The sequence below is a fragment of the Ranitomeya imitator genome, chromosome 7 (assembly GCF_032444005.1).
Source record: "Ranitomeya imitator isolate aRanImi1 chromosome 7, aRanImi1.pri, whole genome shotgun sequence".
NCBI lineage: Eukaryota > Metazoa > Chordata > Amphibia > Anura > Dendrobatidae > Ranitomeya > Ranitomeya imitator.
In genome coordinates, this window is record NC_091288.1 from 40099699 (window position 1) to 40118266 (window position 18568).

General features: G+C 41.1%; 1 protein-coding gene across 1 annotated transcript in view; it reads right to left on the bottom strand.

The window, feature by feature from the left end:
* Positions 1 to 2580: 2580 nt before the first annotated feature.
* The window catches only part of LOC138644553 (bile salt export pump-like), a 121465-nt gene continuing 105477 nt past the window's right edge, over positions 2581 to 18568 (bottom strand). The window contains exons 23-28 of the mRNA XM_069733084.1: positions 16035 to 16276; positions 13991 to 14147; positions 11285 to 11482; positions 7966 to 8172; positions 6210 to 6356; positions 2581 to 4097 (exon numbers count right to left, since the gene is read on the bottom strand). Coding sequence (XP_069589185.1) covers positions 3897 to 4097; positions 6210 to 6356; positions 7966 to 8172; positions 11285 to 11482; positions 13991 to 14147; positions 16035 to 16276 — 1152 coding nt within the window. The 3' untranslated portion in view covers positions 2581 to 3896. The remainder of the gene's footprint in view (positions 4098 to 6209; positions 6357 to 7965; positions 8173 to 11284; positions 11483 to 13990; positions 14148 to 16034; positions 16277 to 18568) is intronic.

Genomic DNA, 18568 nt, shown 5'->3' on the forward strand with positions numbered 1-18568 from the left:
AGTGGAAACCCCCAATTATAATTGAAACCCTAACCCCAACCCTAACCCTAGCCGTAACCCTAACCCTAGCCCTAACCCTAGCCCTAACCCTAGCCCTAACCCTAACCCTAACCCTAGCCCTAACCCTAACCCTAATGGGAAAATGGAAATAAATACATTTTTTTACATTTTATTATTTTTCTCTAACTAAGGGGGTGATGAAGGGGGGTTTGATTTACTTTTATAGCGTTTTTTTGGCGGATTTTTAGGGTTGGCAGCTGTCACACACTAAAAGACGCTTTTTATTGCAAAAAATAGTTTTTGCATCACCACATTTTGAGAGCTATAATTTATCCATATTTTGGCCCACAGAGTCATGTGAGATCTTGTTTTTTGGGGGACGAGTTGACGTTTTTATTGGTAACATTTTCGGGCAGATGACATTTTTTGATCGCTTTTTATTCCGATTTTTGGGAGGCGGAATGAACAAAAACCAGCAATTCCTGAATTTCTTTTGGGGGGGGGGGGCATTTATACCGTTCCACGTGTGGTAAAATGGATAAAGCAGTTTTATTCTTCAGGTCAGTACGATTACAGCGATACCTCATTTATGTAATTTTTTTTATGTTTTGGCGCTTTTACACAATAAAAACTATTTTATATAAAAAAATAATTGTTTTTGCATCGCATTATTCTGAGAGCTATAACTTTTTTATTTTTCTGCTGATGATGCTGTATGGCGGCTTTTTTTTGCGGGACAAGATGACGTTTTCAGCGGTACCATGGTTATTTATATCCGTCGTTTTGATCGCGTGTTATTCCACTTTTTGTTCGCCTGTATGATAATAAAGCAATGTTTTTTGCCTTGTTTTTTTTTTTTTTTTTTGCGGTGTTCACTGAAGGGGTTAACTAGTGGGATAGTTTTATAGAGCGGGTCGTTACGGACGCGGCGATACCAAATATGTGTACATTTATTGTTTTTTTTTAATTTACATAAATAAATGGATTTATTGGGAAATGTTTTTTTTTTTATTTGGGGATTTATTTTTTTTTTACACATTCTATTATTTTTTTTTAACTTTCTACCATTGTCCCAGGGAGGGACATCTCTGTATTAGATCAGATCGTTGATCTGACACTGTGCATAGCACACTGTCAGATCAACGATCTGACAGGCAGTTTAGCTGGCTGAGAGCAGGCGCCGGCTAGCCAAGGCATTTCATGACCCGGAAGGAGTCCGGCGGCCATCTTGGATCCGGGGACTCTTTCCGGGTCACCGGAGCAACGCGATCTCATTGCGTTGCTCCGGTGGGAGAGCGCAGGGAGCCCCCGTCCCTGCGCGATCCCCCTCTATGCCGCTGTCCCTACTGACAGCGGCATCAGAGGGGTTAAATGCCCGCGATCGGCGATAGCTCCGATCGTGGGCATTGCTGCGTGGTGTCAGCTGTCATATACAGCTGACACCCGCACCCAATCACCGCGGCGCTCAGCGCGAGACCGCGGTGATCGGTGCGCCGTACTAATACTGCTGCTGGCACAAATGCAGTGCCGGCAGCGCAGTACTAGTACGGCGCATGGCGCGAAGGGGTTAAAATAAACAATATAAATTTAGTTTTATAATCTTTCATTTGGCATATATGGGGTTAAAAATATGGGGTTAAAAGTAAAGATTAGCAAAGCTGAGCTAAAAAATTCAGGGTTCGTTCCAGACATTTAGAGTCCAGTGCTAAACTCCGAACATGGACTTCTCCCAGAATACCATCACAATGTTCAAAGTTATGGGGTACGTCTGTTTCGGAGAGAGAAAGAATTTTCCAGCTCAAAAGTCCAGGTCCCCATTGTTTTCAATGGGGTTCGGGTTCTGTTCAAGTTCGGATACAGTTCTGGTAACCCAACACTGGAAAAAAATTCAGGTCGGGTACCGGAACCCAAACTTCCACGTGTCCGGTCATCCCTAGTTAAGAGCCCCTTTAGGACTTATAGATAGGCCTTGCTATTTGATCAGTATTTTACAGATATTTGGGGTGTTTTTTGGATTTTTGCTCAGCCATATATGTTCATTATTCCTATGTACTGTTAGGGCAGTGAGAATCTGGAATTGCTTGCCTGAGGAGGTGGTGATGGCGAACTCAGTCGAGGGGTTCAAGAGAGGCCTGGATGTCTTCCTGGAGCAGAACAATATTGTATCATACAATTATTAGGTTCTGTAGAAGGACGTAGATCTGGGGATTTATTATGATGGAATATAGGCTGAACTGGATGGACAAATGTCTTTTTTCGGCCTTACTAACTATGTTACTATGTTACTGTGCAAACCTATTACTTTCTTTTTCTCAGAGGAGGTTCAGTTGCTCATAAAAGGGCTCCACAATGCTTGTAATGAGTGCTCAATGCATTGCCTTCTCCTTTTGAGCTCATTTTTCTAAACAGCAGCAAATTAGGATATGCAAAGCTGCAGTATAAAGTATTGTGGATGTACAGGTCAACAGCTTAAACACTTACCAGATGGGATCATGGACTTCAAAAAGACAAAACAGCCAATCAATAGTCGCAGATGAGCCAGCAGCCAGGCAGAAAATAACACAAGAAGCAAACAGCGGGTTTTGATACAATGATCTAATTTAATGACAACTGTACGTGATCCGCAGTATAAAAGGATAAGAATAAATAATTCCGCTGCAAAGTGCTGTTCTCCGGGAAATCCAACACATTATACAATATCGGCTGACAACTTGTGGTCTACCAGCTGCTCAGAAACTACAACTCCCACCATACACAACTGTCGGAGAGCCACTTATTGCAGCATATGTCATCACGAGCATAACGCAATGCACCAAGGATACTGTGGAAATGAGGCAACATCCTACTGTTGCAATGAAACAACGCGCACAGCTAGATGCTCTTGCTAAATAAATTAAATGCAATATTCCTACTGATTGCAGTAAGAAGATATATAACTATACAGAAATACCGTATACAGACTAAACGAAGTTACAGGCGCCGTCCACTTTATTTTAACAAATGTAATGAAGACATGATTTGATACGTACTAATTAGAGATGAGCTGATCCATCTGTAAGGAATCGAACTTTCTCCAAATTCAATTTGCACAAATCATAGAGATTATTTTGAGGGCTGAGAATGGATAAATAAAAAACACATAATACTCATCTGTTCTAAGCCCTCACCTGCCTCTTTACACCACCTACGCCGGAGCCTCGCGGTCTTCCAAGTGGGTCATTAATTCTTTCGGGGCAGAGAACCTCGCAGTCACGTGGAGGGCAACGCATGTCATTGATGTCAGTAACATGTGTCATTGCACCTGTGACTGTAAGCACCGAAAGATCCAAACGCCGGCTCGGAGGACTGGAGAGCAACTGAGAAGGTCAAGTAAGGACAGATGATTCTATTTATTATTTTTAACCCTTATTGCTTCATCCTTAGTTATGTACGCTTTATAATAATTATAATAATAGAATATAATAAACATATTTTCACGGCTATCAAGCCACTTTTGATCTAAGTCAAATCTGTTGCCTGATTTGAGCAAATTTTACCAAAATAAATTTTGGAAGATTTGCTTTAATAAGTATTAGGCGTTTCGTTAGTGTAGCCTTCCTTCTAGACTACTTAGCACTAGTGTTCTCCAAATAGCTGCTGATGGAGGGTTACGTGACCAGACTCGTCCATCAGACTTTTCCAATGAAAAGACACTGCAAATGGGAATGATCCATTGTAGTTGGAGGCGGCTGATGGACAGGTCTGGTCTCGTGCTCCTCCATCAGCAGCCGTTTTGAGAAAAGGATGGAGTGCTGTGCAGTCTGTGAAGGAGGAAAATCTATAATACTTATGTATTAGTAAGTTCCACAATGTCATGTCCCGACATGGTACTAGCTGAAATGTACAACTGGTGGTATCTAACTTATTGGTGCCCCTGTAGTGACCAGTTTATAATAGGCTCCTTTCCGAGACATAAGTTGCTCATGATTTCCCTGTTCAATGATAGCGCCTTGTGCCATCACAGCGATTATGTCACAGTTTTGAATGGTGGATAATCTATGAGCGATGGCAATGCAGGTACGACCTTGTCTTGCTTCATCCAGAGCTTGCTGTACAGTCTAGAAAACAAAGCAAAAAATACATGTTAAAGAAAAGTGTTATTGCAACTGGTCTGGTGGACTGTACAACAATGTACAGAGTCCACTGCTTATCTGAACAGATTCCACTGCCGATCTGAACAGAGTCCACTGCCGATCTAAGCACAGAGTCCAATTCTAATCTGAGAACAGAGTCTACAACCGATCTGAGTCCACTGTGTTTCTGAGAATTGAGTCCACTCCCTATCTGATCACAGAGTCTACTGCCTATCTAATCACAGAGTCCACTGCCTAAATGAGTACAAAGTCCACTGCCTATCTCAGCACAGAGTTCACTGCCTATCTGTGCACAGAGTCCACTGCCTATCTCAGCACAGAGTCCACTGCCTATCTGTGCTGAGATAGGCAGTGGACTTTGTACTCAGATAGGCAGTGGACTCTGTGCTCAGATAGGCAGTGGACTCTGTGATCAGATAGGCAGTAGACTCCATGCTCAGATAGGCAGTGGACTTTGTACTCAGATAGGCAGTGGACTCTGTGCTGAGATAGGCAGTGGACTCTGTGCTCAGATAGGGAGTGGACTCTGTGATCAGATAGGCAGTAGACTCTGTGATCAGATAGGCAGTAGACTCTGTGATCAGATAGGCAGTAGACTCCATGCTCAGATAGGCAGTGGACTTTGTACTCAGATAGGCAGTGGACTCTGTGCTGAGATAGGCAGTGGACTCTGTGCTCAGATAGGCAGTGGACTCTGTGATCAGATAGGCAGTAGACTCTGTGATCAGATAGGCAGTAGACTCCATGCTCAGATAGGCAGTGGACTTTGTACTCAGATAGGCAGTGGACTCTGTGCTGAGATAGGCAGTGGACTCTGTGCTCAGATAGGCGGTGGACTCTGTGCTGAGATAGGCAGTGGACTCTGTGCTGAGATAGGCAGTGGACTTTGTACTCAGAGTCCACTGCCTATCTCAGCACAGAGTCCACTGCCTATCTGAGCACAGAGTCCACTGCCTATCTCAGCACAGAGTCCACTGCCTCTCTGAGTAGAGTCCACTGTCGATCTGAGCACAGAGTCCACTGCATATCAGATTTCAGAGTCCACTGCCGATCTGTGCACAGAATCTGCTGCCTATCTCAGCACAGAGTACCCTGCCTATCTGAGTACAGAGTCCACTGCCTATCTCAGCACAGAGTACCCTGCCTATCTCAGCACTGGGTCCCCTGCCTATTTGAGCAAAGAGTCCACTGCCTATCTGAGCACAGAGTCCACTGCCTATCTGAGCACAGAGTCCGCTGCCTATTTGAGTACAGAGTCCACTGCCTATCTCAGCACAGGGTCCCCTGCCTATTTGAGCAGAGAGTCCACTGCCTATCTCAACACAGAGTCCCCTGCCTATCTGAGCACAGAGTCCACTGCATATCAGAATTCAGAGTCCACAGCTGATCTGAGCCTTGAGTCCAGTGCTAATCTTAGCACAGAGTAAAATGCCGATAAGTAATCATGATTCTGTGGAAGCAATGCTTCATGAGAAGTTATTTTGAAGGAATAACAGATACCAACATTTTTTCCTGTAAGTTATAAAAAAAAACCTTGATAAAAAATGCAAAATGTAGAATTGCAAACTATATACAGATCATATACAGCATTACTGGCCCAATGTTCCCTCAGATCTCACAGAGAGTTTGTTGCAAGTTAATACTACATGAGGTGAAATAAATGAAAGGAGAGGCTTAAAGAAACTCAGAACACATCAAGAAAGAGATAAATGGGAATCTGTAATGAATACATTATTGGATAAAAATGTTTATAAGGTTAATGCATTTTTTAGTTTTATTTTTAAATTTTCCATGCTACTATCTGTATGAAAACAAATGAGAAATTTTGCAATTTGCACACTGGCCACAAAGACCTAAAATATTCTATTCTTTCCAACAGATACAAGGCCAACAGCAGCAATATACTGGCTCTATTATTGACCTGTGTAGAAGTATTTTCTAGGCATGCTCTGATCTGGGAAAAGGTTAAGATTTTCTATGCCTAACCTAATAGAAAAAGAATATTCACTGACAACCAATAGCATAAAATAGTTCAGTGTTCATTTTCTTGTTAAGAATAGATATTGAATTACAAACCTTTTCACTTTCAGTGTCTAAGGCCGAAGTGGCTTCATCCAAAAGCAGAATTTTAGGGTCTCTTACAATAGCCCTGGCTATAGCAATACGCTGTTTCTGTCCTCGGGACAACTGAGATCCCCCTATCCCAACATTTGTTGCGTATTTCTGGTGAAAAGAATGAGAAATAAAAGTTGTAGGTTGAAATTCCAGTAACACATCCAGAGCTTTATGGCCAATCTTGATGAATTTGTCCAAGAGGTGGTTTAGAAATTCTTCAGTTCTCATCAAGAAAACAGGAAATATTAGTGTTAATATTTTATGTTGGCCATAATAAAATAACTGACTTCGTCATGAACATGAAATCAGGGGGGAAAAAATTGCGAATAGCGATAAAAATTTTCCCAGAAAATTTGATTTGTAAGTAATCGATTTGTCGCAAATCAAAAGTGGGGCCAAGCCTCCAATTGTTCTGGAAAAGACGTGTATAACACTGTGAGGTCACCTAGGACTGTGTGCAACCTTTTTAATGCAAGCATAGCCTTAGTAATGTCAAAGAGACCTCAACATATATGGCTATGGGTAAACAGATGGTAAGTGGTGGTAACAGTGTCTTCCTCAAACATTAATCTTCTTCACACTATGGTCCCTGTTCATCAAGACCAGTATTTTCTTGCAGATCTTGATGAGGGTCGTCTTGGAGTCAGATGCTCCTGATTCAAGAAGAGATGAATGTCTGGCGAGTGGCATGCCCCATGCCAAAAATCTCACTACGACTAGGGTCTGGAGTGAGATTTCAGCATATGGAGCACAACAACTTGTCATTCTCCCATATGTGTCAGGAGGTTTTTTGTCCATATGCTGAATGTATTAATGAGTAATCTTGCAATAGAGATGAAAAACTACAATATAAGACAAAACATTAAACCACAGGCAAATGTTACATGTATTTTACTAGGGGACAAGTGGCAAAAATCTGATGCCAACACTTGGATTTCTGCCATGGATCCAGACTTATCCTCGAAGTGTAAACCTCAACATTGACAATGTAGTGTTTATAAAAGGGGTGGTCTAACATGGTAAGTCTGCAGTCACTCTGCGTGACTGCAGACTTATGAATCGCTCCAGCTCGCGCACTGCGCTCTGCGAGGATTCGCCGGTTCCTGAGCTGGGAACAGGGGTGATGAATGCGTTGTGCATACTCCCGGCCAGAATTTGTCTAGTGGGTGTGGCCTAGCTCCATACAAGTGTATGGAGCGAGGCCATGCCCACTAGTCGGGTTTCGGCCGGAAGTATGCCCATTGCATACATCACCGATGTTCCCAGCTCAGGAACGGGTGAATCCTCGCAGCGCGCAGTGCGAGAGCTGGGGCGATTCATAAGTCTGCAGTCACACACTGCAGACTTATCATTTTAGAACGGACTATCTCTTTAAGCCTCACTCAGATATGCTCAACTGTCCATATTTTTGACTTGCATAATTTAAGTGGATCTGCAAGTGTTACATCCAAAAGACGCAGAGGTGCTATGTGCTAACAGAGAAGAGCTCCTAATCCCAATGCAAAATCTGCAACAGTACCCATCTGATATTTGCTTTAGTATATTAATATTATTTCCAATTATAACTGAGAGGCCTTTGGACTTCGTGCACTTTTGTCCATGCATTTTTAACTTAGTCCTTTGAATATGCATTATATTATCCTAATTTCTAGTTTTATTTGCATTAGTTAAGAATACATGATAGTGGGATGAAAAGAGAAATGTAATATGAACTCACATTTGGCAGAGACATGACAAACTCATGTAAGTGCGCTTTCTTTGCAGCATCAATCACTTCCTCCGATGTGACATCTCGAGAGTTATCTCCATACTTGATATTGTCAGCAATGCTTCCTTCAAATAACACTGGCTCCTGGGACACTATGCCAATCTTGCTTCTCAAAAATGCTATGTTTACATTGGAAGTTGCATGTCCATCCACGAGCTGTGCGTAATGTAATGTATACACGGTTAGATATGGTCTACAGGCAAAACATATCATAGATAGATCAAAGATAAAAGACTTGGCCTGATACAAGCACACTTCTAACTACCAAATGGAAAATCCTGGTGTCAACACACTCCTAACTACTGGAAAGGAGATTATAGAGTCCAAAGCCATTGTCAAGTCTATAGCCTCCACGTTTTTCATCTTCTACAACACCCTTCAGAAACAAAACCATATGAGGATTATCAAATCCCATTAAAATATGGATAGGACCAGCCTGGAATGAGCTCCTCCTCTTTTTGGGCTCCATACCAGCTGTGTGGGCTTTGTCTATAGCACATACACACTTGATTAGGAAATGCAATTATTTAACTATAAAAAAAACTCTATACGTTAAAGATTTTATAAAATATAACTTTTAAACGTTTTCTTATAATCGTCAACCAGACAATAATTGAATAAACCAGAACTGAACCACCATAGAACATGAACAGGAAACTGTTAATGTAGGAATGCTCGGACCTGACACCCATATTATGGGGAACCACCACATTATGGGTGTCAGGTCCTAGCATTCCTACATGAACAGTTTCCTGGAAAATGGATTGGTCATTGTGGGCCAGTTGAATGGCCACCAAGGTCTCATGATCTGACCCCCTTAGACTTTTATCTTTGGGGTCATCTGAAGGCATTTTTGTATGCTGTGAAGATACGAGAAGTGCAGCATCTGAAACAACGGATACTGGAAGCATATGCTAGCATTTCTTCTGCGGTGTTGCTATCAGTGTGTCAAGAATGGGAGAAGAGGGTTACATTGACAATCCAACACAATGGGCAGCACTTTGAACACATTTTATAAGTGGAAAGAAACTTGTAAATAACTCATGAAAGAATAAAGTTACATTAAAACCAAGCACACCATTGTTTTTCTTGTGGAATTCCCTCTTCCCATTGGAAAAAATAAAGTTGGATCCAAAATGTCTGACTTCAAAATGGCCGCAATGGTCACCACCCATCTTGAAAAGTTTTCCCCCTCCCATATACTAATGTGCCACAAATAGGAAGTTGATATCACCAACCATTCCGATTATATATATATATATATATATATATATATACAGTACAGACCAAAAGTTTGGACACACCTTCTCATTTAAAGATTTTTCTGTATTTTCATGACTATGAAAATTGTACATTCACACTGAAGGCATCAAAACTATGAATTAACACATGTGGAATTATATACTTAACAAAAAAGTGTGAAACAACTGAAATTATGTCTTATATTCTAGGTTCTTCAAAGTAGCCACCTTTTGCTTTGATGACTGCTTTCACACTCTGGGCATTCTCTTGATGAGCTTCAAAAGGTAGTCACCGGGAATGGTTTTCCAACAATCTTGAAGGAGTTCCCAGAGATGCTTAGCACTTGTTGGCCCTTTTGCCTTCACTCTGAGGTCCAGCTCACCCCAAACCATCTTGATTGGGTTCAGGTCTGGTGATTGTGGAGGCCAAGCCATCTGGCGTAGCACCCTGTCACTCTCTTTCTTGGTCAAATAGCCCTTACACAGCCTGGAGGTGTGTTTGGGGTCATTGTCCTGTTGAAAAATAAATGATGGTCCAACTAAACGCAAACCGGATGGAATAGCATGCCACTGCAAGATGCTGTGGTAGCCATGCTGTTCAGTATGCCTTCAATTTTGAGTAAATCCCCAACAGTGTCACCAGCAAAGCACCCCCACACTATCACACCTCCTCCTCCATGCTTCACGGTGGGAACTAGGCATGTAGAGTCCATCCGTTCACCTTTTCTGCATCGCACAAAGACACGGTGGTTGGAACCAAAGATCTCAAATTTGGACTCATCAGACATAAGCACAGATTTCCACTGGTCTAATGTCCATTCCTTGTGTTATTTAGCCCAAACAAGTCTCTTCTGCTTGTTGCCTGTCCTTAGCAGTGGTTTCCTAGCAGCTATTTTACCATGAAGGCCTGCTGCACAAGGTCTCCTCTTAACAGTTGTTGTAGAGATGTGTCTGCTGGAAGTATTCTGTGTGGCATTGACCTGGTCTCTAATCTGAGCTGCTGTTAACCTGCGATTTCTGAGGCTGGTGACTCGGAAAAACTTATCCTCAGAAGCAGAGGTGACTATTGGTCTTCCTTTCCTGGGGGTCCTCATGTGAGCCAGTTTCTTTGTAGCGCTTGATGGGTTTTGCAACTGCACTTGGAGACACTTTCAAAGATTTCCCAATTTTTTGGACCGACTGACCTTCATTTCTTAAAGTAATGATGGCCACTTGTTTTTCTTTACTTAGCTGCTTTTTTCTTGCCATAATACAAATTCTAACAGTGAATTCAGTAGGACTATCAGTCGTGTATCCACCAGACTTCTGCACAACACAACTGATGGTCCCAACCCCATTTATAAGGCAAGAAATCCCACTTATTAAACCTGACAGGGCACACCTGTGAAGTGAAAACCATTTCCGGTGACTACCTCTTGAAGCTCATGAAGAGAATGCCAAGAGTGTGCAAAGCAGTCATCAAAGGAAAAGGTGGTTACTTTGAAGAACCTAGAATATAAGACATATTTTCAGTTGTTTCACACTTTTTTGTTAAGTATATAATTCCACATGTGTTAATTCATAATTTTAATGCCTTTAGTGTGAATGTACAATTTTCATAGTCATGAAAATACAGAAAAATCTTTAAATGAGAAGGTGTGTCCAAACTTTTGGTCATTTGCCATTTGCTTGTTGACTCACTTTTTATCTGTGTTTTCAATTGCTCTATATACATTGAATTAATATGTAACATCCCTCTGTGACTCCTGGCCTGATTCGATGTGCTTTAGTTCCTGTAGCCTTATATATACTCTGTGCTGAACCATTTACATTTTCCATGTCTACACTTAGGCACTAGATTTGGTTTATTGTGCTTTTATTCCTATATTTTCTAGACATGTTTTCCTGGTGTATGTGCCTCAAGCTGCTGTATTATTTGTCCCTGCAATCAGCATAGAATTGGTATTTAATAGAAGCTCGAGCATTTTGTCCACACAACACCAGTTTCTTTATAATGTAGGTGAAGACACTAGAAATCATGTACTTACTACTTTCCCCTCATCTGGATCATAGAATCGTTCCAGCAACTGGACACTGGTACTTTTTCCACAACCACTGCTGCCCACAAATGCCAGAGTCTGCCCAGATTTTACTTTAACTGAAAGACCTTGCAGCACCATGGTCACTGGACGACTAGGGTAGGTAAATTTGCAATTCGCAAACTCAATGTCTCCTTTGAAATTGTCCTGTGTAAAGATGGATATATACATGTGAGGAGCTAAGCTACTTTTAATACAACAGAAGTGAATATAACAATATACAGTGTACGATGCTCAGTTATACTTGAAACATTGACATTGCTAGTGTCAAAGTTTATGAAAAGTGTCCCCAAACTTCTTGCCCAGTGCTCCCAATTTCCAGTGATCACTACGCGACATTAAACTGTGTTGGTGTTAATATGGCGCCTATGCAGGTCAATCCCATGGTCAAACAAGGAGCCACAAGCTGCCTGTCCCATCACTCCTGTTTTGTGCAATAATGTCACTGCATTTTGCTGCCTCCTCCGGTCTACTGTTTAGACAAGTCAAAAGAGGAGACGGAGGCTGCAACAGATAAAATTTAGATCAGGTGAGTATAATGTTTATTGTTTTGTATATTATGGGGCTGTTGGGTTATAATTCTGTATGTGGGGCTGTGGGGAATCATACTTTGTGTGTGGGGGAAAGTAGGGTCATCATATTGTGTGGGAGGACTGTGGGATCATCATACTGTGAGTGAGAGGCTGTGTATTTATCATACTGTGTGTGGGGGACTGTTGTGGCATCATACTGTGAATGTGGGGTCCTAATACTGTGTGGGGGGACTGTAGAGTCATCATACTGCATGTGGGAGGGCTGTGTGTTCATGATACTGTGCGTGGGGGACTGTGCTGGTATCATACTGAATGGGGGAACTATGGGGTCATCATATTGTAAGCGGGGCTGCGAAGGAATTATTCTATGCTTGAGAAATTGTTAGGACACCATACAATATTTGGGACTCTGTGGCAGCATCATGCTGTGTTAGGGCACTATGGGGGCATTATATTTTGCTGGGCGCACAGTGGGGTCATCATACTGTACATTTAGGGTGTATTGTGAGGCATCATACTATGTGTAGATGGCATTTTGGGGAACATCATACTCTATGAGGGCCATGAAAGGTGTATCATGGTGATTGAGAACACCAAGTTGATTCAACAGGGCAACAATGCTGTGTAAGTACCACAATATATGTCCTTGTCATGGTTTTAAAAGTCAGGAGGTATGACCTTCTGTTATTGCACTTATGACCCGTGAACCCCAACTGCAAAGATGGACTACTCAGATGTGCCAGATGGAAAAGACGAGTAGAGAAAATAACCCCAAAAAGAAAGTCAACTATAAGTCATGGACTTTACCATTTCCAAGTCAACTATTTAGGCATAGATGGTATGTCTGTATTAATTTGACACAAATGGCAGGAAGTATTTTTCAGGAAATATCTGACAGTCTTATCTGACCACTCAATTGTAGTATTATTTGGATACTGCATGGAAGCATTATTATGGCAAAGAATGGCGGTATTTATTGACATTTTGTAGTAGCATTGTTGTATGTATACACATTTTATACAGGGGCATAAATACAGTGGGTGAAGGTGTTGCGGTCACACCGAGGCACTAAAATCTAGGGGGCTCTAAAGGTCCCTTTTTCACATTTTAAAAGACCAATAAAGACCCATGATATTTGGGGGCGCGGTCGGAGATTTTTCAGTGGGGACCGTAAGCTTCAACTTATGCCACTACTTTTGTAAACATATATTATTGTTACTATAATATAGAGCCATGGTGACTTGATGGATAAATGATCCGTAGGAGGATTGATCTTGTGCAAGTCTAGATAGGTCCACCAGGGTCTTCTCTGTCGTTATCTTGATAGTATCAAACCATCAGATTGTTGGTCTTCCTCTTCGCATTGTTCCTATGATGTCCTTCTTCAGTGATTACTCTATTCGTACGATGGTGTCCAAAGTAGGCAAGTCGTAGCTTGGTGCTCCTTGCTTCTTATACAGTATTTTAAACATGAGAACTGTCTAAAAATGGAAAGGGCAGCGCCCTGCTTTATATATTGGAATTTTCTATACCTTAAGATCATGTACATTTAGGGATGGTCAACATGGTGCTGTCATAAAAGGAAAGATAAACTTTGGTCTCGGTAGAGTGGGTTACATGATGCTTGTAAGCAGAATATTGCCATATGTCAGGAGACTGAGACTATGAAAACATTTCAGAGATAATGGAGATATAGAGCAATTATATGGAACAATAATAACCTCTGCACAGCATGTTTTCATCTATAGATAAGTCACTGGAGGGTCTGGGTGTAATAGATTTTAGAATTGACATTGCACATTTAAAGTCATGCTTTGAGAGCAATTCCATTTCACAGCTTTGACTCACTGGAGGATACGGAGTCTGAATATGCGGGTTTATGGATGGGACAATTCCCATTTTGGTGCTTTGCACGAGATATTAGAACACGAAAGCTGTTTAGTGACATCTGTGAGCAAAACAATGATCTCAGCCACAAGAGAAGAAAGGCTGAGGGGTGCACACATTTCCATCACAATGCCTGCTCAGATTAGTTTTTCGTAAGATCGACAATCATTTATTGAGCGCTGGTTCAATCCACAGAAAAGAAAAGGAATGAAAAGACATATGATGGGAATCTCACCCATTTATCTCCGTCTGTGCTGTAGACGCTGGTCTTGGGAATGCGGTCAAGTAACTTGAAGAATTGAACGGCTGCAATTTTTGCTTTGGCATAATCTGGAGTGAAGGATGAAGCCCTTCCCAGGGCAGTGCCACTCGTGACTATGGCAGATATAACTCTGTAATTGAAAGAAGCAGAACTTATTTAGTTTCTGAGGGTAAAAACAAGAAAGATGTAGGAGCAGGAGTAATAAATTAAAGGGGTTATCCAGGACTAAATGTAAAGTTAACAGGCAGGGAGTTGTTAGTTAGTTAGTGACTACCTACCTGTTGTATCCTATGCTGGCTCTGAGCAGTCGCTGACCGGCGATTCAGCTGCATCACGTCGACAGAGCAGCTCTTCCTTTTTAGCGCTGCTCTGTTGACTGGGATGTCTGTTGTGAATTCTGTGGCTGAGTTCACTTCTGTGGTCACAAGTGGTATTGCAGTCTCTGGGCTTCCTCCCTCAGGTGTTTTGGTGAGCTCGTTGGCTGCCTTGCTATTTAGCTCCACCTGAGTCTGTCTTCCTTGCTCCTTGGCAATGTTCCAGTGTTGGATCTGAGCTACTGCATCTTTCCTTGGGCCTGCTGCTCTGCTAGATAAGTGCTTCTAGTTTGTTTTCTGTTTTTTCTGTCCAGCTTGCTATTAACTTTTGCTGGAAGCTCTGAGAAGCAAAGGGGTGCACCGCCGTGCTGTTAGTTCGGCACGGTGGGTCTTTTTGCCCCTTTGCGTGGTTTTCGTTTTAGGGTTTTTTGTAGACTACATAGTTCTCTTTGCTATCCTCGCTCTGTCTAGAATATCGGGCCTCACTTTGCTGAATCTATTTCATTCCTACGTTTGTCTTTTCATCTTGCTAACAGTCATTATATGTGGGGGGCTGCCTATTCCTTTGGGGTATTTCTCTGAGGTAAGTCAGGCTTGTATTTCTATCTTCAGGCTAGTCAGCTCCTCAGGCAGTGCCGAGTTGCATAGGTAGTTGATAGGCGCAATCCACTGCTGCTTATAGTTGTGTGAGGATAGATCAGGTACTGCAGTCTACAGAGATTCCACGTCTCAGAGCTCGTCCTATTGTTTTTGGTTATTGCCAGATCTCTGTATGTGCGCTGATTACTGCACGCTGTGTTGCCTGATTGCCAGCCATAACAGATGTCGTGCTGATTGAGAACCGGATGTCCACTGTTAGGCAGCTGAGATTGAGCTGTCAATCAGCACGACATCGGCAGTCACAACCCATCAACAGAGTAGGGCGGAAGAGAAGCCGCTGCTCTGTCATCGTGACGTCAGCGGGAGCCACATAATCGTCGGCAGAGACTGCTCTGTGTCGGCATAGATCTGCGCTGGGCAGAACACGGAGGCAGTTAGAAACTACCTGCCTGTTAGTACTTAGTCCCATAGTAAAAACTTTATATAGTCTTGGGTAACCCCTTTATAAGCAAAGTATGCCACATTTGTATATTTGCCTAGTGCATATATTTACTCTGAATGAGCTTTCCTAAAGCCTTCAACCCTTTAAAGGATATATGCATAAAAATGTGCAGCACATTTTAATTAAGAGAAGACAGCCTTGCAAACAGAGTTGCTTAAAAATACATTCCACAGTTTTATATCTATGCCTCCAAAGTAGATCAAAGTAGATCCATGACCACAGATTACAAACAAACCCGGTGTCGTCTGATCTTGTGATCATTATCAAGAGGAGTTGTATGCAGTCACTGTCCTCTCTATCTAGTAGACGAATGGCCTGAATACAAGACCGTCCATACTCTATCAATGATCTATTGCGCCGCTGCTTTCCTTGTATGTATGGTGCATCGACAATGTTTTTAATAGTCAGCAACAAATGTGAATTTCTATGACTTTCAATAACTTTTTTACACTGGACCTGCCTTACTTACGTGCTTCCCTTTTCTATCAACTCAAAATTCCCTAAATGGATTCCCCCTACCAAAAAAAAATCAAAACCAAGGCAACTTATATGAAGAGTTTGAGACATAAGAGTTAATAAATAGAAATAAAAATGACAGTACCTGAAAACATTAGCATAATGTAACCCCTCCGTGTTGACTAAAAAGCCTCCAAATCTAAAGGAGGCAGCATAGGCCATGAAAATGACGCACTGCGAAAAGCCAAAACTGACACCGTACACATGAGCCTTCTTTACTGCCGCCTTGTACGGCATCTCCAGCTCCTTCTCATACATTTGGACAAACATATTCTCCTTTCCCAGTCCGGCAACCGTACGAATATTACCAATAGCTTCACTGGAGACCTGGGGGAAAAAATAATGAATCTAAGTGAAAAATTAAATCTAAAATTTAAAATATTTTTGAGATTTTTCTCTAACAGCTTAGGATAAAGTTGGTGGCGTTCGGTGCTACTGACGTGACTTTTGACCTCAAGCGCAGAAAAGCTTGTTACCCAGGAAGATGAGGATTTCTTTTATTTACTTATTAATGTCTTTAAAACTAAATTTTCCAAAGTTGCAAATTTCTGTGATTTTAATGGCATTTATTTTAAGTAAATCATAATTAAAATGAAGTCTTTCCCGGGCTATTTGGGCAATTTTTAGAGTGTAATTAAATATATCTTTTTTTTCTGTTTTTTTCCCATTTAGACTTGAGTCTCTTTATCGGTGATACATGGTTCTTTAAGTGGCACTAATTAAATAATGTATTTTTAATGCAGTGCTTTAAGTGCAGACCAGACATTACTAAGGGGTCATGATTAGAAAGGGACGAGAGGTTGATATTAAAAATTAATTTGAGTTGGAATTTAATGAAAGTAAAGTTTCTTCAGTACATAATGATAATTAGTAATGGCCCCGAGCTTCCATTCGCTAGCGACATTGTCCACTTCATGGAAACAACGATGCCCCATTGGTCTGGGGGGCAAGGATCTAGTTCATGATGACCTAGTGGTCTAATGTTTTAAAAGCCGGTTTGAGGGTAGGGAGATAGTTTAATCTATCGGGTGTTTTATTCCAAGTTTCCATCATCTCTAGATTGGCTTACTTTCAAATCACTTTTTGGCAATTAATTTATTATTGCTTTCACTCTAATTATTTCACGTAAAATGCACCTTTTTTTCTCCTTTTATGTATTTCAACTCTTTTATTACAAATTTCAGTTGCGTTTTTTTTGCCTGACAGTTTTATACTTTGTTGATCAAATTGTTCCTGGCATAGGCCACATTCACACTATCAGTATTCGGTCAGTATTTTACATCAGTATTTGTAATCCAAAACTAGGAGTGGAACAATCAGAGGAAAAGTATAATAGAAACATATGCACCACTTCTGGATTTATCACCCACTCCTGGTTTTGGCTTTGAAATACTGATCAAATACTGACCAAATACTGAACGTGTGAACGTGACTTTAGGGTTCCAGATGTTTTTAGACAGATTTTTCAATTTTTAACTTTTTTAAAAGTTGCAAAAAAAGCTGCAAAATCTCTCCACTTGGGAAAAAAAGGACCTAAAAACGAGAATATCCAAGACAGAAGAGATTAGTTTAAATATGCACCAAATTTAACAAACATTGTGCAACATTTTGTCAACATGGTGCAACACCCGATCACTTGGAACTTATTTCTACCTCCAAAAACAAGACTTTTAATAAAAATGCCCCTGTTATACACAACCCCAATAAACTAGAACATACATTTATTACATTTGTTGTATTTTATTAACAATCTTAGTCACACCCACTTTTATAGAAAGTTTAAAAAAAAATGTAATGTATCATTAGAAAATGGCCTATTAAATAAATCAGGTTTTTGTGTTAACTTTTTTTAATCTTTGGTAGTTTTTTTTTATATCAAGACCTTAATTTCAAGATCAAGATCTGTCATTTAAAGGGAACCTGTCACCTGAATTTGGCGGGACTGGTTTTGGGTCATATGGGTGGAGTTTTTGGGTGTTTGATTCACCCTTTCCTTACCCGCTGGCTGCAATATTGGATTGAAGTTCATTCTCTGTCCTCCATAGTACACACCTGCGCAAAGCAATCTTGCCTTGTGCAGGCGTGTACTATGGAGGACAGAGAATGAACTTCAATCCAATATTGCAGCCAGCATGCAGCCAGCAGGTAAGGAAAGGGTGAATCAAACCCCCGAAAACTCCGCCCATATGACCCAAAACCAGTCCCGCCAAATTCAGGTGACAGAGTTCCTTTAAGTTTTCAGCAGACTCTATCATCAGAGACAGGGTGACAGATGATAACACAGGCTCCACCATAGATGTCACATTTGATTCTGCTCCCATCTCTTCATAATGACCTTTACAAATGCACATTAGATAATTCAATACAAAAATATAGGGTTTTGAGTCAATGTATTGCTGCTGGTGGATGTGTGGATTTTACGAAAAAGAACAGGATGCAGGAGTTTAAAAAAGCTCCAGGGGTCAGTGGTCAGTGTAAAAATTGCAAGGTCTCAAACTTTGAATAAGGGAAACTAAATTACAAAAATGTTAAAAAAAATACATTTTACACAAAAATCTGATTTATATAATAGGTTAATTCCCGATGACACATTCCCTTTAATAAATATGGCACATGGCG